This window comes from Montipora foliosa, chromosome 4 (assembly GCF_036669935.1).
Source record: "Montipora foliosa isolate CH-2021 chromosome 4, ASM3666993v2, whole genome shotgun sequence".
Lineage (NCBI taxonomy): Eukaryota > Metazoa > Cnidaria > Anthozoa > Scleractinia > Acroporidae > Montipora > Montipora foliosa.
The window spans coordinates 26986994-27009503 of record NC_090872.1 but is presented as its reverse complement, the minus strand read 5'-3'; the positions used below and the strand labels follow the sequence as shown (position 1 = coordinate 27009503).

The following is a 22510-nucleotide window of genomic DNA, read 5'->3' as shown; positions in this document are numbered from 1 at the left end:
TAACCAAAGAACCAACACCGAAACGTAAAGATGTTTAAAAGTAAGCGTTGATTAAGGTGAAGACTTGCTACGAAGCTACATACACACGGAGAAGGTCAAAGTCCTTTGCAAACACACGTTTATCGTGTCGAAACGTAACTAAACCTTCTTCTCAACAACACTTGGCTTGTCAGTCGTCAAGGAAAGAACCAGGTTTTCTCGAGTCTGCACAGCGAAAAAGCTTTCCTGCCGAGCTAGACGAGAAGAATGCTATTGTCGCAGCAAGGTTATGCAAGATGTCATCCGACTTTGGCTGACGTTTGACTCAACGGGGCTTACTCCCACTATATCTCACCAAGCAAAAAACCCCGCAAAATCCCTAACAATTATAATGTCTTGGTCAGATGTCCAGATGTCCAGATGTCAGCTGGATATAAATATCGTAAATAGCAAAAGCAAACAAGGAATTTTAAGACCTACGATAGACACAAGAACGGCAACGTATATCTAGACAAAATGATGTAAAAAGAGAAATTGGCACTGCAATTGCGTTTTGAAGTTTCGTACCTTTCAAACCACCATGTTCATGCGGACAATGAAGCCATATCTCAAGAATTCTAGAAAAGCATCAGCACACAATGGCAAATCTTGAATTATCTCTTCAGTTTGCTAAGCAAAAATTCACCCTGTCTTTGCAACCATTCGTGGATAGTTACAGCCTTGTTAGCAAGGGTTGAGGGAAAAAGACTGTTGAAAATACGTTTTTCATAAACGTCGCTGCTGCTTAAGACTTCTATTCTTCTTCAAGTTAAAAGTGGAAGCAACACATGATCCATAAGCACCGCTGTGATAGCCAATAAAAACTTGAAAACACGTGCACGAAAAATAGCGCGGGAAAAGCCTGACCGCAACTCATGGTCACGAATGAAACTTCTCCAGCGCTCCATGGGATGAACGGACAGGAAAAGATCTTACTACAGTCAATAGCAATAAGAAACTTTCTATGACATCTTGAAAAACAAAAAGCCACCGAGCAGTTGCCAACGGTCCACAGCTATAGTCTGTTACTCAAGTTGAATTAAGCCACGTTATTTCTCGAATATAACTCACCAACGGCGGATTAGAGGAATAATCACTTGGGGTTCTATAAGTTTACAGCTGTAAGGAACTCGGATTTAACAGTGAGAGCTAAGCAAAAACCATGATCTTCCCACGGTGATTTAGGATATACAAATGAAAAGTAAAGTATTGTCGGAACTTCGTTAATGGAGTTTTGGCGCAGCTATGCTGGATAGTTCATTTGTTACACAATAGATACCGGATCTAAGTGGCTCTTTGATTTCGTAATGATGGAAACGTTTTGACCGCATGAAAGTACCTGAAAGGGACCGACCTATAAAAATACAGCTTTTGCCAACTTTGTGCATTTTAAGTGTGTTTCCTGTATGCAAAATAAGTTGCGAGTAGAATTAACAAGCCAGCTAGCAAGCAAATTAAACCCAAGTTTCAATTGTATATGCTTGTTAGACGTGTTAGTAGGTGTTCGGAGTTTAATATTTTACCTACTGGCAAATTTGTTCGGAGACAGGTAGGCTTTTAAAGTTCTTAGACTCGTAATTTTCCATCTCTGAGGACTGCTGAAGATAAGACCATGCAGATGTTCGGAATTTGTAAAATTTGCTGGATCTTTTAACATGAATTGTGCAACATGGAGTTTGATGGTTCAACACAGTGTGATGGTTTAGCTTTGCAGTTAATTATTGTTTGACAAACATGATTAGATAGATAGATGAATGCCATGAGATCCATGATTTACACCAAAGCCACTGAACACTGCTTATGGTCCTAAAAGATAAAACAAATTACCCGTCGAAGCTAGAACAACGCCGGAAACAAAATGTTAACAGTGCAACTGCCTGTGCTAATGACAGTTACTGTAATCCGTAAGGCATCATTCACGTAAGTACATGTTATGCAGCAACTTTCACATGCTGCTGTCGATGAGAAAAATTAGCCCGAGTTTTAAGTGTCGATGACATTTGAAACTGTGTATAACCAGTGGATTAGGTACCACATCCTGAGTGTAACGTTTGAAACTGAAGGTGCTCAAAGGTTGCAATGAGGAGTTAAAGCTTTTAGTTCTCGACGCGATTCTGCTGTCAAAAGTCTTCTCTTCCCGACACCAAACGCGTTTTTTTCTGCAAAATGTACTTTCGTCCTAAACTTGATCTCTTGTAGGCGAGGTGATCATAATTTGTTCTCCCGCCTCAACCGTTTGACAACTGCCAAGGATTATGAACATAGTGTGCTCTTTAGTGTGAATGGTCATTCATTCCAATGTTCCTAATACGATTTTGTAGAAATATATAGTGTGTCCGTCTGCTGTCGTATTCATTCATAGTATCTCTTCTCATCCATTTATCCATGCATCCATCGATCGTTCCATCCACCCATCCATACCTCTAGCGGCCCAGTACCTTGTTGCCCATTTTGATTTACCTTCTGGAAAGCGAACCTTTCAACTTCTCTCCCAAACGTGGCCGGGAAAACTAGAAAAAAACGTCCACTTTGCATTTCGGCGGCTTACTTGTGAATTCACGCCTATGTCAAACCAGTGGACTATCATCAGTTAACTGGACACAGGTTAAATGTACTTTTTGACTGTTTTCAACGACAAACTGAAGAATTAACTTCAAGGAGTCACACTTGAAAATTTTGTAGTGGTAGATACACACAGCCTTCTAATTTGCCTTCTATTGTTGAACTTAAAATGCGATTGGGCTTTGCTCGGTTAGGAAGCAAACGCCTGTCATTTTGCTGGATGCTAGATCTTTGATCTTTCTTCGTTTGTACTAGCCATTTCTGTGAAGATTATGAATTGCCTTTCAAATGCCCCAATGGCCGGGTGTTCCCAACAAATCGTGGTGAAGATCGAACCCAGAGTTAAGAATTATCGACGGTCATTTCGAGTTTCTTCGGGTTAAAATAAGGTCTCAGGAACGTGCATGTTTTCCACGGATCATCCCATTCAGCATGAAATCACTCCAGTCTTTCATGTTAACATTCAATTCTCACTTCAATGCACCCAATGACACCACTGTGTCACCGGGACCTGAACAACTCTGAGACAAAATTGTACTGACTTGTACTGTGGCCCACAAGGGTCACTACGCCACTACGCACCGGTATCGCGAGGTCACGCGTACGTGTTCAAACCCCGTTGAAGTCCTGAATTTTTCAGGCTTCTTTACGCAATTGCAAAAATTGCGTTCATAACTGAAAGGATCATAGCTACACTTGATTTCATATCCGCAGTTCATATATGATTCATTTCATATATCATTTCATCGTTAATTCGAAATATGTTGTGAAATAATGTGTCGTGACCCTTGTGGGCCACCGTAGACTTGGGGGTAAGTGAATGCTGCACCGATAAGTTGTCTCGACCGAGTCGTTCAAAGTTATGCAGTTTCCCTTGATATGATTGGCAAAATTTTGTTTATCCATGCCTCTCGAACCAGTTCGTTCGTAGTACAAATGTTCTGTAGTTAACTTTTTGCAACTTGTGTTAGATGATAAGTGTAAACCGAAAGAAAAACCTGCTACATATGAATCGTAGAGTACAACAGAGAGAACCACGCATGCTCTAAGAGCCTTATTTTATCTTGGCCGGTAATGTTTACATTAAAGTAACAGGATTCAATGATGTGCTAAGCTGGACTAAATTGTCATTAGAAACGCAATCAAAGCATGGCCAAAGAAAGCGTGCAAATCATACTTACGCTAACGACAAAGATGCCGACTTGTGGCGGCGGACTTTTGATTCTGCACTCCTGTTCAAAATGATATTTTAGAGTATTCTTTTGGAGAAAGTTGAAGTTATTAAGGCACATTTCCGGCACAAATTAGTCACGCCGACTTTTTCTCCACGTTTCCTCGATCTCTTTTTCACACTTAATTAAAGAGATTCTCACCTAGGAAACTACTTAGAATTTCCACCCTACTGCTACAAAATATGCTACTATATACCAAATGATTTTAGTAGACATATTAGTGAATTGTTACAAAGAACGAATTTAAAAAAAATCGTTAAGGTATTCACGACTGAAAGCGCTTAGAGGATATCAAGATTAAAGCTTTATTACTCAGTTAGTGCTAAAGGGATTAACCCACGACGAATATACGTCACGTATCGTAAAACACCAGGTTTATGTTGTATTTCTTCAGCGATGACGGTTATTACGCCACGAAAAAGCTGACAGACGGCAGGAACGTTTTTTATGCAGTTTGTGTCGGAGGATGCTTGAGGGGGTAAGTATTAAAAGTTGCTGTAATGTCACGATTTCTCACACTGCATAGGACATTAAAGAAAAAAAAACCCGTTAAGTTCAGAAATAAATCAAAAGTACTGGAGATGGAATATAGCTGTACTGTGACGAATTTGATTCAGACATGCTATTCCAAGAACAAAACCAAGACTTCATTTCAGTTCGAACGACTCTTGCAATCAAATATCCAACCAAGGAATGCAAGCATACATAAAGAGCGCTATGTCGTACTATTAAAACTGCGCAATGCAATGAACAATATCACAAGAAAGTTCAACTTATGATGACTGCTCGCGATTGTAATCGGGTTCAGTGATGAGAAGCGATATGTCCATTATGGTACAACACAAGATTATCCTAAGTCACACGAGAGCATCGAAAGATCTCATTTTCATCACATTTGGAATGGAATGAAAATAAAGGTGAATCTCTATGAAAAATTAAGTGTATGGACAAATTAATCAAACGAGGAGAGTAGAGGTTACGTCACTTGCGTGTCATTCGATGATTTTTGCGTGGGCATTCGCACGACTAAAGCTAAACAATTCCGTTATCTCTCAGATAATTCTGGATTATACATGCATTTCCCCGATCAATGAACTGCTATTTAACAATTACTCCACGAGGGCGCGTTGGATATAATCTTCTCATATCCAACAGGCGCGAGTGGAATAATTGTTTTATTTAAAACGTTGACAAATTATGGATAAATCTTCCCTACTTTACTTTGCAAAAAAAAAAAACAACTGAAAACTGATGCGTACAATTACTGATATTTGTAGAGCATGGCATAATAGCTCTTGTTCTATACCTAGACTTTCACTCAACAAAATGAGCTTTGTAATTGGTTGATTCTTAAAGAGGTCACGTGCCCCTGATTAAATTCAAATGTATCCCGATCTGGATTTACAATTCCGCAGTTGTTGCCCGCGCCGGATGTTTTGCTGCGATCGTTGAAGAAAAAGAGAGCATTTAATGTCTGGTCCCTCGGCAAAATAGTTAACAATTATTGGACGAGGTTGAGCAAAATATCGTGATTTGTCAGTGGCGAGCAGATCAATTATTTGCCAAAGCTCTTCGGCTTCGGCAAATAATTGATCTGCGAAACACTGACAAATCACGATATTTTGCTAAAATCGAGGTCAATAATTGTCTTTTCATTCGATCACCGAGTTCGTTTTAGTTTCCGAGAAGCCGTAAGCGCGCGCTGCCTTGCAGAGTCGAGTAATATAGCCCTTTTCATGGTTAGTTTTTCTCATTTGCATTACGATGTAATCTAACGTGGATGCGAGGCAATTTCGGGTTAAAACTACAAAATAGCCCGAAATTGCCTCACATACATGCTATATTATATTTTAATGCAAATGAGAAAAACTAACCGTGAAAAGGGCTATTGGTTTCCTTTTCAGCATAATTATATTTGTAGACTTCAAATTGTACTTACAGTCAAACGTTCAGTAATACTAGGCATCAACAAAGCTGAAGAATTTCACAGTTTTCAAAGCGTATCCCGACAAGTGAAGCTTTGGTATAAAGCTCGCCATTCTTTTTTCTGGCTTCAGCATAAGATCTCTTCAGTACATATGCATTCGCCAACTTGTCCTTCCCGTCGATGACACGAGTGACTCTTCGTCTACCTTTCTTTCTCTGAGATACTCTCGAAATACGTTGAGTGCAACTTTTGTTCTCACTGTTCTTTCGATCAACTAAAGATGTCGAATCATTCTCTGACAGCTCGAGGAAACGAGCTGCCATTTTCTCACAAGAGCGTATGTTAACTGCGCATGAGCAGAATATTATTTGCAGCAAAACACTTATTTGTAAGCAGTTATTTGCAGGTCACGTGGTGAGCTCTCGGCCAATGAAAAGGAAGGACAAAATACATAGAATGATAATTAGTTATGTTTTCCCTTGAATCCTGATGTTTCCGTCGACTTCGTGAAACATTAGGACTCAAGGGAAAACAAAACTAACTGTTTCCCTCGTGACCATACATTAAGTGTACAATATACCATGATGGCTAAGCCAATCAAAACTCTAGAATTGTATTATCCCATGGTCTACTTTTTAATGCAATGAGCTATATCAGATGACTTATATTTCACTGACTGAAGTTGGTATTTAAAGAAGGCAGAATTGGAGCAGTTATAAAATGACTCAGCCTCCCCCCCCGCCCTCCTCTTGAATACTTGGGGGGGGGGGGGGGGATTAGATAGAAGACTGAAAAGTACGTTGAATCGCTGCTCTACTTCAAGAGCTATTAATTTTTTGGGTATTCTCTCTGCAAAAACCAGCGTGTTTCTCTTACGTAGTTGATGGGCCCGTGCTTCAAAGGTCATCTTTGTGCCTAACTTACATATATGCTTTGGTATAAATATTGGTGGCGTCAGTGTGGGAGGAAGTATGGCAATACAGTTAGTACTTAAGAGCACTATACGATAAGCCTTAACATGTAATTTGCGTGCATGCAGTTGTTTGTAATGTCAGTTACACATTTCAACTAGGCACTGCGAATTAAGATGTCAGGAATTCGTTAGGATTTCAGTGATTTTGAGACCCACCATTATATTACCCAAAAGGAGACTGAATGAAAATTGGTTCATTTAAACATTTTCAGAATTAGAGCGGACATATCGTCCCCGGAATGTTATCAGCGCCGTTGCTTCTCAAACCACAATCAGGTCGATACCTATTGTTAAAAATAGGCTACCATAGCAACTAGAATTTTCCACAAATTCTTGGAATTTCTAGTATGTTTCGAGAGGGCCACAATGACTTTGCCATAAAGGCAGACCTATATTCAAACATTTTTGCACAAAGCCAGAAAAAAGAGATTCAGGAATCAATTAAGACCACGCTCCAAACGACGTCAACGAGATTCCATACACTAGTTTCGATACCATCTAAAATGCGATAGTGGCTCCTGACAGTAGAGTATCTTCAATAGGTATTTTATTTACTGATTAAGTATGAATACATACATGGTGGAATCAACAATAGGACATAGGTCTCCTTCGAGGTTATTCACCATTTTACCCTCCCAACCATGATACACCACAGAAGACAGACCACAACACCGGGAAGTACATGCCCTACCCTTTGTGACAAGTGTGCGGGTTCTTTTACGTCCAACAGGATTATGAACATTGAAGGGTTGTGAGACGGGACCTCCGGCTTATCGTCCGTATCCGAGAAAACTAGAGAGTCTAACCATTTGAAGATGTAATTACAAAGGCAGCACTTTCTCCTCAGTTATTTAAAGACCCTGAGTGTTGGTCCGGCCGGAGTTGAAACTCACGACCTCCCGCGTGACAGCCCGGTGCTGAACCAACGGTGCGCGGTTATATTTTTTTATCATTTAAGATTGGCTGGCTAAAAATAAACACTTGGATGCACAAACGAGGTCGCTTTCGCTCGGTAATGACGTTGAACGAAGGCATATGAGCCTTTTGCAGATACAAAATTATTTGTGAAAATAACACACGACTTATATAAAAACACTGCAAGAAAATTTAAGAGTCGTAATCAAACAGTAAAACAAGGACATCGAATTAACGTAGGTCAGTCTACGCCACTTAGCTTGCTAGTGTCCCGTTTAAAAATATGTTCTTAAGCAAACGGAAGCTCAGAAGAATAAACACCGACGGTAAACAGATATTTGAAACAGGTCAGTTTATTAAATGTATATGTGGCATTAAAGAAACTCTATTAACAGGTGCGGAAGTTGTCCGAGACCCTTTCACGGTGTTTTCTTAGGTGACTTATCGAGCCTTTGTGCATTTGCCGAAAAACAGCGCTCACGACAAGCAAAGAATTTCAATTATGTCAAACGGCTAAAGCTAGTGTTTGAAAACACATCCTGCATTACATCGCAAAAGTCAAACGCGCCATCTGGATTTTCACCTATTCGCACGAATTCCAGATATTCTTTGCTGGAAACGTTTTTGTGCCGCGAGAAATAGAAATATATTGGATATAAAAACTGACGCCAAGGCAATGAAAAGGTTCGTCCCAAAAACGTCAGTCAAGACAATTGCGGTACTTTAAATACATATTCTCCGCCGCTTGCAATTACCTACAATATCAAGACCGAGTTAGTGGAGTGGCTAGAGCGCGCATAGAAAAAAAAAAGACCTCATCGCCGCAAACAATGGAGCAAGACTATAAACAGAATATAATGACTATGTTATTTCAAGCTGCTAAAGTTGACCACATGGAGGAGGCCGCGTAGAACAAGTATGAAATTTAAGCACTGCAATTTGCGGTCACATTTTCCGTGGCGACTAAACGAGGACGGACCGCACGATGGACAAGGTAAACGCATTGGTAAGATTAGATTTGACACCTCGAAAGTCGTTTTCTTGTGTGCGTCATTTTCCCTTCAGGTGTTAAATTAATAGTGTTTTTTAGAAAAGAACTTATGTAATCTGTGATCTCTCTTTTTTTTTTTATCAGAGGTTGTTAATGAAACCTCTAGTTCGAACGAAACAGAAACTTTGTAGGCACTTTGACTAAATTATTGACATATCTATAAATTGTTTTATTCGTTTTGTACTTTGCAGGTAAGTTGGTTTGCAATCATATGTGTGCTGATTGGTTATTCCCAAGGACTATCGCTAAACAGATTTGATGCCCAACCACAATTCCATCAAGCAACGCTAACAAGGGAAAATCTGAATCAAGCAAAGATTTTGGACAAAATGGAACTACTGAGTGGAAGCCCCACAAACACGAAAATAGTCAAGCTGTATAATAAGAATGGATTCTTCCTCAAAATCACCAATACCACAAAACAGACCGGAACTAGGAGTGCTGGCACTCGAGAGTGTAAGTGCAAGGTAGTGTTCACTTAGCGTAGATAAACTGCATTTATGTGGTCGCTTGAGCGACAGGATTCGCTCGATTTTCGATAAACAGATATGTCGCTTTCCGTGAAACGCGTTTCCTGATAGGCTAACAGAGAGCAGAATATCGTATGCCCTTGCACTGACAGAGGCAAACAAACCCCACGCACTGCTACAGTGCGGTTCGCATCGCAAAGTTGTTAGTTTGTTCAGAGCAAATTGGGGTGCATTATAGACGGCTGACTAGTTATTGAAAGGGACCTAGTTTCATTGAATCGTGTTACGCGCCATCGAATTCATGCGTCATTGATTTCTGAACCATCCACGCAATATTTTAGGATAATATTGTGCCACACACGTTGAGTAGAGAAACGTCCTGTAAGCACTTCATACAACGAAAACGGGTTTTTTCACCGTACAAGATCGCAAAAATGTCTAGTTTTTTTTTTTTTCGGCGATTCAAAGTGACTGGGTGAGCATTCCGTATTAAAGACAGGCCCTTCTTAGCATAACAATTGAGAATATTTCAAGAAAGCAAACGGATTTCAATGATAATAATCAGAGACAGCAAGCGGAGTCATTGCGCCAAGGAATCCTTCCATCGTATTAGGCAGTTAGCAGACGATCCGACAAATGATAGCGTTTTGGGAACGAAGGGAGAATAACTTTCTAGCGGTTAACCGCTTTTCAAAACTGAAACAAAAACCAAAAGCACCAAGCAGACTTAGCCGGCTTTATTTTACCGGCTTCCAAAAAAGGAAGAAAAGTATTCTCAGTGAGTGTTAAAGGAGAATGTTAAAGGAGAATGCCACTTCAAATATAGCACAGCTGGGAACCCGTTGGTCCATCATGTTAAATGATCCACATTACTGCAATTATTTCAAGTGAGCTAATTTGAAAAGCAGTTATAAAATCACCCCTTCAAAAGAAAACTGGGCTAATTAAATCATTACATTTACATTAATTGTCTGTAAAATTGATGCCTAACGCTCTTAGGGTGTTTGGTGTTGTAAGTGCACGCTAGCGCTGGAAATCGGTTATTCGCCAAAAGTTCACACCGTTCTCAACGGAGGTAAAATACTTTTCGCATTTACGTCAAACAGTTGCCGGTCAAGAAAACCGGAGTTCGCGCGAAAGTAAACAAAACGCCAAACCAATAAAGAACCTCGTTAATCCATTTCCGGTGACTGCGGGATGTGCTCGAGCCCTATTGCTGGCAAAAACCAGACCTCCCGTGATAACGGGATGTGGACGAACACAATAATATTTCGGAGCAAAACAATCTGTGCTTGGAAGCGACATGACAAGGAAACGGGCCTTTCCGGAACATCCAACCAAAGTCTCGTCCGAGGTATCGGACAAAAATGATACCCTTAAAATAAACAGGATTCTATCAGGAAACAAACAAGAGGAAAATTAGAGGAGGAAGAGGAAATTTGGAGGTTGTCCTGGTGCGCTTTCCGAGACAAAGCTGGATTCGAAAAAACAAAACATAATTATAGCACTGAGAATGTTGAAATGTTTCGAAAGGATACGGGGCGACAGACGATTGATGAGGCGCCTAAATGTGTCCGAACTTTCGTAGTTTAATATATCTGCAAAGTGACCCCATCTAAACGCAAACGCGTTGCTGATAAAGCTCTAGCCCTTCGTTTATACTCAAGTTGTACATGTAAAGCGCGATCCTGGTGTCTAACTAATGAAAGACAAGTTGCTCGCCGTTTATTCTAAACAAGTCTCTAAGACATATTTCGATAGAATTTTCAGCTGAAAATCGAAGGAAATAATATTGAGATATTAGTACATCGAAACCGCTTAACATCCACTTAAAATTTCCGAAAAGTGGATGAAAAACATTTCCAGACAAAATCAAAACAAAACTCTGCTAGCGCCGCCGCGCCTTGGATTTTTCAAGAGACTGTCATGGATGTCTTTCACAAATATCCCGTCCAAACGTCGAGGCATTCCAAGATCGCGTGATACTCTCAGGGAGACCGAAGGCTCGACCAGGAGAAAATTATTTATATACGTCCTGACACCTCTATCATACTATTTACAGAAGCAAGAAGCATGTTGCCCAACTTAAAAGCTATGTTTAGCGCGCCGGGGACAAGTGGGTGCAGTCTCAATTCAGACAGCTTGAAGGAGGAGAAAATGTTCCTAATGGGGTCCATAAAAAAATATATCAATCAAGGCGTTAATCAAAAAGAAAAATAGCAAGTTCGATATGAATTGCGTTGACCCACCGCGTGCTACTGAAGAATGCCAAACATTTTAAATGTACACATGAAATTCTTTTCCTTCCTAAATGAATCATACGAAACGACAACAAATGATTTTCACGTGGAAAACTAATACACAACTTACAGTCAAACGCATTTAGCGAGCAAACGTTACCAATATTGCGCTCAATTTGCACAAAAATAAACACACTCACAACAAGTTCACACATTACTAATGATGTGTATTCTCCTAAAATAACCAGTCTTAATTTTAGAGTTTAATGTATCCTTTGTTTAGTAGTTGTTTAGTTCTTTGTAAAATACACTGTAAATTTCCTATCTGTGTTTATGTCCAACAAATAACGATATTCGTGTAAAAGAAAGATAAGGTTAACAACAGTAACTATATCATGTGAGATAAAGATATATTGTGGGCATTTAAACAAGAGAAAGTCGACGAACGGGCGTGAAACGAAGAATTTTTTTTAGCCAAACCGCCGCTGGAAGGTGCTCGAATAAGAGCAACCATCATACAGACACTGGATTATTCCTCTTCGATATCTTGTGTATAAGAGAACAGAAGAGATTGAAGGTAGACCAATTTCACCGAAAGACCACTCTCTAGTTATTTCACAACGCCTCTTGTGCACAGGGTGGGCGTGTAAAACCGTAAGTTAACTGTTACAGAGTACAATATATCTCAAGCTTCCCACCCAGTGATGTCAAGGAAATAGTTATTTTTGTTTAATGATGATTATGATGATGATGATCTCGTTAGCAATCAAGCAGTGCAGTCAAGCAAAAGTTTGTGTCATGGAAAACGATGGCGAGTATTTCGCCATCAGATGAAGAACGATGCAAGTATCCGTACGACTTTTAATAACCTCGTACGACAGGAATAAGACCGTCGTTATCCTAAAAAAAAAAGACTGATATTTGTGGAGATACAGTTAGTTGTCTCTTAGCCAGTGCGAAATGAAAAGGCAACTTCAAGTCGTCGCCACTTTGCCAAGTGAGGCATGCATGTCAATATATGCGGAGTGTCATAAATAGCTCAGACAGGTGGTGTCTAGTTCATTTCCTTAATGAGCGTTCTGAAACTGTTTCTTTTTACTTTCCTCTCGTGCCAGGTTCATTTCCTTATTTAATTAAGTAACCGCCCTGAAGCGGTCATTAACTACATTAACTCCAGGGCTCTCAATTACACCGCGCATGCGAGATAAATAAACGCCAGTGGACCCGCCCATCAAACTCATTTGTCGCAAGGTGAGGTAAATGCAGTTTGCTTGAATATCACCCCATAAACAAACATGTTAAATAACAAATTTAAAAAAAATCATTTTCAAACAAAAATAATAATAAAATAAAACTGGGCAGAGTAGGTTGCCTCTGTAAATGGAAAGACCTGAACTACATCACGCCCAACATTTCATTCAGTAGCAGTGTAACGCGAGGGGGTATGGTTTGTGTCGATTAAGGTGACCTGGGCCAATACAAAGTACTTAACACTACCTAATCAGTTTTGATACTTAAAACTATAATTAGACAAAACTATTTTTAAACACTCTTTATTTCTAAACATGATATTAAACCAGAAAATTACTCATTTAAAAGTTAACAATAGATGCATAGTGGAGGGTTTACATTCCCACACTCGATGTCCGGTGTCCTTGAGCACTGATGACAAATTAAAAAGGTGGAAAGGCCAACAAAGAGGTCAAAATAGCTCGCGCTCAGATTTTGATCGGTTTTTACGAAGTACCAGTTTCGGCACAATCCATGGAAACCACTGGAAATCCGTAGAATGTGTCCATGACTGCTTATTTCCTACTGACTTTGGGAAAATTGACACCGGCATTAACGACGACCGGATTCTCTGAATGTCAAGTCAAATGCGCCGATCATTTAGACTGCATTACTTTCGAGCCGCTTTATTCCTTTTCCATTTAATGACGAAGGAAAGTTCTTGTCCATATTCTAGAGACCCAAATGTTCAAAGCAATGTATAACCTTACTAATAATCACTCGATTCAAGTCTTAAGCACAGGTACTCTGATAATTTTGGGACACTGGCAATCAAATTAAACGAAAAATTGTGTTTAACCACTCTTCTCGTAGCACTAGGCTAAATTACCAGAGGGGGCTAGAAATAATTATGCATATAATAACAACGCCAAAATGAGGTATAATGCGATATATAAATTACATTGCATATTCCGAAGCTATCCGTTCTTTTTACTACACTGGACACACCAAAGCAATTGCTTACACCACCAGACCGGAGGTTGTAGCCATGCGTAACGCCAATGTTATTGGGGAGCAAGTGAGCCAAGAAGATCGTGTTGCATAGGTCGGCATAAGTATATGCATACAACCCTCCGAGAAGGAATATATGAACAATGCTTCTTTCTGTACAGACTCAATTAAGTTGTTAAGGTGCTGTGGAATATCAGCCCATGCTGGAGTAGCATACTTAAAGATAGATCTTACAAGGCTATATAATACACTTGGATTTTATCTCGATTACGCAAAGCCATTTTTTCTTTTTAAACCATGCAATCAAGGCGGACCATTTTATTCTTTTTTTTATTTATTTATTTATTTATTTTTTTAATGTGTGGAAAACTGAAACTAAAACCTCTTTGTCTGAACAGGATCGATCATTTAGGAGGCCAGTTCGGAAAATACCATAATACTCTTTGTTTGTCCCCCCAAATTTTTTTCTCTTGGGATCGCTGTAACTCCCAAGAGAAACTGGAAACAATGCTTATGCAAAACTTGGGGGGGGGGGGGGGAAGACAAGCAAAGAGTATTATGGTATTTTCCGAAGTGGCCTATTTCCGAGTTCACGTCTGCCTCCTCTTCAAAGAGAGTGTAAGTGCGAAGTTTTTTCTTATGAGAATTAGTTTTTATTTATATGTAAAGTAGAACCAATCACCATTTGGGGGACACTTTCTGACGTTATTTGTCGGCATTTCGAGACACGAGCGATGTTGAAGTTGGGGAGAAGGGCGAGTGGACAATTCGTGACGCTTATTGAAATCCGTGTGCATCTAATTAGGGTCAATCCTGAGACGCGGACGACAACCGGAAGTGAGCTGTTTTCCCTTTTAACTAGTCTTCACACAACCTCATTTACATTTCTCCATTAGAGATTAATAGTATAAGACACGACTGTCCTGGCACGCGAAATGTTCTCTTCCGGTGGCCATTAGCGTCTCAAAAACGCGCGTGCTTAAGCTCCCTAATAACAGACCCTACCGAAATATTACCCCAAGACCAGTAACCGAACCCCATTCACACTTTGTGCTCTAACCACTGCGCCAACCCACAGTGAAATGATTGACGCCTTTCTATCTTTCATTACAGCACTCATCGTAATGGAATCGATAGGCTCCAGTATCGTTCGCTTTAAGGGTGTGGTTTCCAATCTTTACCTCTGTATGGATGACGAAGGCGTTTGCCATGTAAAGGTACGTTTGTCCATGACTTCGAAAGTTTTAAAATCTTTTCGTCCTCGACTGTTTGATTTTCGAATCGCGAAGTATTCTTTCGGAAGTATTCTTGGAAAAAAACTCCTTTGGGAACCAAAGCAGCAAAACTAAGTGGTTTTGCTGCTTCATTTAGAGGTTAAGTCGAATCGAAATGTCAAAGATTTTCATTAAACAAGTTGATTTGTATTGCATTTGTAGACAATACCAACAGACGAATGCCTCTTTAAAGAGAGATTAGGGGAAAATTACTTCCACACCTATGCGTCTCTGAAATACAGTGGCAAGAATGCGGGCAACGTCACTCAAGAATATTACCTGGCTATTAAGAAAAGTGGTAAACTCAAACACGGCATAAACACAGCAGCGATTCAAAAATCAGTCGACTTTCTGGTAATGACACAGTAAAACCACATAACCATGGTGATGTGTACATGATTAGAGAGGAATCAAAAGTTTCCAAGAAACAGGAACGCAAAGTTATCTGCGCCAAGCGGATGTTTGGTGAAAACTGGAAACAAAGCCGTGGCTAAGTGCATGGCTCAAGACTGAACAGAACGGAACAATGAGTGACTGTCCTTTCAAGCCTAAAAGGGAATGTATAATTCTGTCCATTGAAGTAACACCTTCGTTACAACGACACACATTGAAAGACATGGAAGCCGGAGTCTGATTCAGTTTGGAGCCCACAAAGCTCTGAAGCTATCAAAATACTTTATTCGTACTTTGGTTTAAGACCAGTTCAAAGTTAGAGACTTGTAAGGTAGATTGGAGCTCGAAAGTGTTTCCAAGATGTACACCTTATTTGGGCTGCGTAAAATTCGGATATATTTATTTTACTGCCAAGTTTTCTTTTTTCAAGAAACAGAGTATTTAAAGGAGGATAATTTAAACAAGACTAGTATACTGCTCAATCCACGAATTGAGAGTCATTAGAATCACGACAATCGTTGCATTTTATGCGTGCCAATCTCAGTTGCAAGTGAGTTGGATAGGTGTCTCTCGACTACTCAGGAATGCCAGAGTTTGAGGTAATACCAAATGCACAAAACAACTTCCTTGAAAAAGGACAAAATACCAGAGAATTACATAACATTTGAACAAGATTTAAAAGCGGCCAAAAACAGAAATGTCAATATTTACAAGATAAAAAGTTTTCAAAGATATGGATACAATGATGACTTTACACTAGATTTTCAAATTTAATTTTGTTTTGTATATAGTTTTAAATAAGGCAAAAGCTATTTTCTTCAAAGAGGAAAATTCTTTTCTTTTAATCACGAAAGTGTTCATAAGATATTAAATTAAGACTGAACGAGATAATCCACACCTCAAATTGCATATTGAATACTGTCGTTACTATGGAAGGTTCAATTCTTACGAAAGTGGTATGAGGAGTTTGAAACACAGTTACACTGCATGGTCCAGGATTGGCCCTAATAAGACGCAAACCCAATTTTGACATCCAACACGAAGTGTCCCTTTAAGCACGTGCATTTTCTTCCACCAATAAGTTAAGGGTAAAGGTTAGCGTTATTTTTAGCTTAAATTAGAGCTCTGTTTGTCTTTATTTGGGGAGCAGCATTTGGAGACAGTTTGTCATTGATGTTGAAGTTGGGGAGGGACTGAGGAGAGCAAGGAAAGACTTAAGAGGCTGTCCGCGTAAGAACGGGTAAGGCAAATTTCCGCACTTCACCGATTTCCTTGATATTTTCAGTGATTGTCGACTACTCTATCCCATGTACAAATATCGCATTTACTTTGATCGATTCCATGCTTTTCATTTTTTTAGAGGACTGTTTCCGAGGTGACCTCTGAACTCCACAATTTGCCGTCTGTAACACCTTCGATCTAGCTGTAAATATCGGACACCAGCAAAGCTCTGCTTTCTATTATGGAAAGCTGATTATTTTATATATCTAAGAGTAACTCTTCTTTAATGCATCACAGGTTCAACGATAGAGTCCTACACAATATTTACTGAGTTATGAATGTTTAAAAATACCTTATCTTGAGCCGAGAATTTTTTGAGGCGGGAGGTACCTGCGTTTGAAAGCTATTATCTCAGTTGTGGGACGTGATCTAGAGCTAAGACTACTACAGCTGGAAAGTACTTATACAAGGCTAACACATCATAGAATAAAACTTTTGGGCACTCGCTTGCGGGCGCCATAAAAGGGTTTGTTATTTTCACAATTATTCGGCGCCATTTTGACATAAAAGGAACCGCCGTTCCAACTATTTTTTGATCGCTAGTTTGAGAAACATCCTTCTCTTGAGAAAATATTTATATAGATAAGTCAATTACTTCATCCTAAATGCCGTTCAACTTTCAAGATCTTGCATGTACGAAAATTGGCCTGTTTGTGAAGAATAAACAAGAGAAGACAAGGGAGACTCGTCGTCTACATATTCACTTATGCAAATTAGCAACCAAACTGGTGTGGTCTGTTCCTCACCATTACACTTGGGTACAGAATAATGTTTATGATCAGAATTATGTTCTGAGCTAGTGTGCAGTAGGTTATCGCATTGAGCACGGTGAATCCTTTTTCATGACAACTTAGTGCCGTGTTCTTGGTACGGGCCGGTCTCGCAACAGTCAACAGCCGGGGGCACAGAGGAAAAAATTATGTTATTTGCATTGATGCCATTGTAAATTTCCATGAAATACCACCTCTTGGCCGGCAATATCACGGTACGTTTAGCTTACTGTAGTTTGAGTCTTTAATTTGAACGTTTACGGCATGTCGGCAAACGAGCCATTTGAGAAAACAGGGCGCGGTCTGGATTAGACGACCCGTGGAAAGTTAGATGGTGAGTTCGACGAGGTTGAAAGGGTTCAATCAGTACCCAACAAATGGCTTTACAACTATTAGTCATTCATCAAAAAATGAAAAATACAAAACACACACACACGCGCACAAAAACAGTTCAGTTTGCATTGGTTTTGCCTCCTTATTTCCAGACGATGTAACTTGTTGAGATTTGAATGGACTTACATGCCAGTAATGCTCTAATTAAAGCATTTGCATTCTTGAACAAATGACATCAATAGATCTATCAGGTCCTTTTTTCTGTCTCTTGATTTAAATGGTACTTCATAATGGCGCAGGATATCCTTGAGCAGTGTCACGTTAAATTGATGCAGCTTATTTTTCTTCGCACACTCGCACAAGTTGAAGGCGTCGTATGAAAGGGAATGCTGCGGCCTCAGTTCCTCTGGGATGTGCTCCATCAGCCGCCGTCGCTCTTCTTCTTCCTCTAGAAAGAGTTTCTTTGAACTTTGCTCACCTTCAGGTGAGGGTGCTTGTTGTCTTCTTCTGTTTGCAGACAGGCGTGAAAAAAACCCTTGCACTTGGCTTTTAGTCAACCACTCTTCTCGCTCAAATAACCTTCTGTTCTGCTCATCTCTTGCCTTCCACATATCATTGGAAACTTGCTGAGGGTCAGCTTTTAGCCCTGACTGTTCTCCGAGGTCAAACTTTGCCGTCAGGTAGTTTTTAACTTTCTCGGGGAATCTAGTTGATCCTGGTCGTTGCTTGTTTAGGGCCCAGCCCATAATAACACAGCTCGTGGTGGGCGCCGGTTCACTTTCACTCTGGTGGACTGGTTCGCAAGGTTCATCTTCAGTGATGTTGACTGTTGTGGTAAATCTCTCCACCCAATCTCTACGAATCGTATCGTAAAGCGTTTCTGACTGTCTTTCAGCCTCAACGCAGTGATCCCCTACATCTAAATGCGCTTCAAGTTCTGAAAACAGCTGAAACTCTTCACACACCCAGGCTCCGACTATTCTAAAATTTCAATGTCCGAATTGTCCAAATCGTGATGACGATTGCCTTCATCTGAATCCTCCGCCACAGAATCTCTGCTTTGGTATACACGTAAATTATAAAAAGGGAAAAACTCTTCCTTAACTATGAGACAGGTGTCCCCTTGATCTTTTGTCACCAGCTGGTCGAACGAGATTTCCTTGCCACGCCCAATTCTGTAGGACTTCCACACACGAATAGTTTTCTCGTTAATCTGGACGTTGTGCAGTTTGCTGAAACCATCTATTTTGTTCACTTCTAGGGTTAACTTCGCTTCGTCAACCTCACAAACACATGCGGAGGTACCCTTCACTGGTCGTTCAGATAGTGCACTTCTCATGTCCCCCGCTGTCAGAATGCCTTGTTCTTCATCGCAGAAACGGCAGATGCACGTTCACCAACGCTCCTTGCTGCAGCGATTAGAGAATTATTATGGTAGCAACCAGCTTCATCTGATCTCAAATAAACTTGGGTGATGTGAGGCCTCTTGGCCTTAAGTTCTCCTAATGTGTTTTCTAGAATAGAACACACAGCGAACCAATCCTGTTGGCATGCATCAAACAGATGGGCATATGACTGCATCTCCAGCTTTCCACTGACGTCAAGATCGCCTGTGACCACCGTCGATATGTGCCAACTCAATCCTCTCTTACCGAACCAGTCGGACTGTTTTTCTCGATATCTAAGCTGAAGAAACTTCATCGCCCAATCCATTATTATCAGCGCACAATTTGGATTCACACTTATCATCTTCAATTGATCTTGCTTTGCCGCTCCTTGGTTAACGGAACGAACAAAATGCACCTTCCAGTGCAAGATATCTGCCTTTGCCAGCTTGAAGTCGTATAGCAGATCTTCTCGTTCTTCATTGCTGTAAGGAATCCACAGGGCACTTTGAATTCTATCTTTGACTTCATCGAATGCGTTTCGAAGGTCTTGGCAGTCACTGCAGCTTTCAGTGTGTTGATGGGAGCATTTCTCTTGGAAGTCAAGATCTTGTTCGTCACTAAGTGCGAACTTGCGACAATGATCAGGACAAAAGGTTTCCTCTGGGTTGCAATGAACACGAAAATTGGTTTTCAAATAGCGTTTCCCATTCCTTAGCCTTTCCTTGATTTCAGTACACCATTGCCTGTCCATCCCTCCTTTCTCTAGATCATCGACTATCGATTCAATTTTATGGAAACCTGCAGAGCCATCGGCCGCCGTATTGTCGAGGCCCTGTAAAGACTTTCGCCTCGAAGCTTGTCTTACTTCCAGAATCTTGAAGAGGGTAGTGCGACTTAGAGGTTCAAATCTCTCCTGACAGAACTGCATGTACTGACTAATCATTGTAGAACGCGTTACTGTACGGACAACGTTTGGCATCTCCATTGTCTGGCCACTGTCTAGCTTAAGTAACTTAGTTCCGTAGGATACATCGTGATGAAAGTACGGGCGATTAATAAACTCAACGAAATGATCCACTTTGCTCATATCAATGCGGACACCATGGTATTTCTTCTCCTCAGGAGCCAAGCCTGGACCTATCGCTCTTGCATGACACCGCGCTCTCTGTATCTGACGTGTAGACAGTTTTCAATATGGTGCGTGAAGTTTCTTCAGTGTGCTCACCAAATACTTGTACGCATATAGGCTGAGAATTTGCGTCTTGGTGCTTTTGGTTTTAGCATTCTTGTAAGCGCTCATCAAGGCTTTGAGCACATCATCGGCTTCTGCTACGTCATCCATTTCTCCTAAGGTGGCCATGGCATTGAAAAGCACCTTCCCGTAGCTTGGGGCTATAACTTCGCACACAAGGGTGGAGTCTTCTTTGGCCTTTTCGATGAAGCACTGTCGCTGTTCTGAAGTACATTTTTCCCATGAGACAAGCTGTGATTTTAGAGGTTTTCTTTCGCAAGGAACATTTCTTGCAACCTCGTCCATCGCAGCGTTATAGGTGCTGATTAATTCAGGTCTATGACCAGAGGTTACTTCGGGAATCAAGACAGGACTCCAACAAGGACTGCAATGTGGGTTCGAGGCAGGCGTGGGGAACTGGCGAAATGGCGTTGTCTGCATTTCAGCAGCATGTGCTCGTATGGCTGTTCTTGCTTCAGCTTTAGCAACTCTGGAGGATCGAAATATTATCTATTTTACCGTGAGGTATAGGCGCGGATTTATAACACATGTTAACCGTATTACTAAAGAGGGGCATTCAGGGACCGGTTTATGTAGAGGGGAGGGAAGAGACAAGGGGGTTCGAGGCTATTTTCCATTTGCAAAAAGGGAGGAACTATGTTTGTTTAGCCCTGGGTTGAAGGGGGTCAGTATGTAAATTTTGCAAGAGGACTTCTTAGTGCCATATCGGAAAATGAAAATCATCACAATTCACCAGTTGGGCAGGTCACATTACAGATTTACTGCACTTAAATAATTATTATAGTACATTTCCTTTAATTTAATCCTTTAATTTCTTCAACATTCCAGAAACTTCTCTTCAAATAATCAGGGTGCGGTTGTGGAAGAACTAATTTGTTTTCAGTATTCAGTATTCCTTAAATGGTAAGCACTTTGATTGTCACCATAAACAAACCTTGATTGCAGAAATTCTGGTGTCATATCATTCAAAAAGAATTCAAAAAGGGGTCCACGCAAATTGAGTGATCTTTGCCTTAACTGTTCGCTCTCAGCATGTGACTTGGCACTAAATTAGCTGCTTCCATGGTCTAGGACCTCGAACGCAATGAACATAATCAACAACCCTCTCAGTATCCGCTTCTTCCTGGTTAGACAAGACTTTAGCAGAGCTCTGCCATCCAGTTGCCGCCAGTCGCTCAGCATGCTTCTTACGGCAAGTGGTGCAGATAGCTATGTGTAAATAATAACAACAATGCGTACGATAAATAACAGGAAACTATTCCTGAATGGTAGTAGAAAGACTCAGAAAGGGACAAACTATGCGGAGGAGTTCACACTATGATACGTGCAGCCCAGCACTGGTTTTATATTCTCCAATATTGTTTGCCATTCAGACTAGTAAAAAACGAAAACAACGGAGAATATATAGTTGGTATTGGTTGCTAGACAATAAAAAGAAGTAAATTTTAGTTTTAGGTATACACCAATGAAAAACAACAACAGCTGAAGCTTGAAATATCACTGGCATTAGGGCTAAACGGGACTCGCCAAAAGAATTAACCGAGGCCAAAGTGTACTCACGTGATCCGACAGCAGTATTTCTTTGAAAAATAAGCTTTATTTTGTCGGCCATTTGGAAGGTAATGACGTGGCTGCCCTTCACACTTGCAATTTTTCCTGTGTGGTCAGGGTATTGGCAGGATCTTGGACCACGCCAAAATCATCCCAGTAGATGTCTGTGCCTGGGGCAGATGGTCCATCCCTTCAGTTGAGAGCTTGACAAGTGCTGGATTCCCGCTCTTGAAATGATCAGTTTAACCTCTGTAACGTCACTACACTTCGACAAGTGGCAGCTAGCCAAATGGGCAGATATGTCTGCATTGCACTCTGATAGCAAAACATGCGCAAGTTCGTCCCTACTAGACCCACATGGCGTTTTCAATAGTTCGTGGAACGAACAATCTGAGTAGATGGAGGACATTTTAAAGCGAACACCGAAGACTTGTCGAGAAAATCTGTTTTGGTTTTGTTTGCAAATCTCTCCCGACAATCATGTTCGATTTAATTTAATTAAGATAATTAAAGAGACAATTTGTTCGCGATAACTTTGATAAATTTTCACAACGTACAAGGGTAAAATGGCGTAGACGGAAAAAAGAACCGATTTTCTTTTAAAATTAAACGTCTGTGGAGATTCTCTATTTATTACCT

The 22510-nt window shown here is 40.5% G+C and overlaps 2 protein-coding genes across 6 annotated transcripts in view; one reads left to right on the top strand and one right to left on the bottom strand.

Moving 5' to 3' along the window:
- Window positions 1-17070, top strand: part of LOC138000478 (fibroblast growth factor 2-like) — a 22356-nt gene extending 5286 nt beyond the window's left edge. For 2 of the 5 annotated variants that reach the window (XM_068846930.1, XM_068846929.1), the window contains exons 2-5: window positions 4207-4290; window positions 8870-9134; window positions 14743-14846; window positions 15066-16545. In XM_068846930.1, coding sequence (XP_068703031.1) covers window positions 4279-4290; window positions 8870-9134; window positions 14743-14846; window positions 15066-15272 — 588 coding nt within the window. In that variant the 5' untranslated portion in view covers window positions 4207-4278 and the 3' untranslated portion in view covers window positions 15273-16545. Of the gene's footprint in view, window positions 1-4206; window positions 4291-8058; window positions 8634-8869; window positions 9135-14742; window positions 14847-15065 lie in introns of those variants that run through there. The other 3 variants (XM_068846928.1, XM_068846927.1, XM_068846931.1) reach the window with 3 other exon arrangements.
- Window positions 17071-17880: 810 nt separating this feature from the next.
- On the bottom strand, window positions 17881-19019 carry LOC138000476 (uncharacterized). The gene is given in 2 exon segments (XM_068846925.1): window positions 17881-18635; window positions 18638-19019. Coding segments are annotated over 2 exon segments (1137 nt in total).
- Window positions 19020-22510: the final 3491 nt, after the last annotated feature.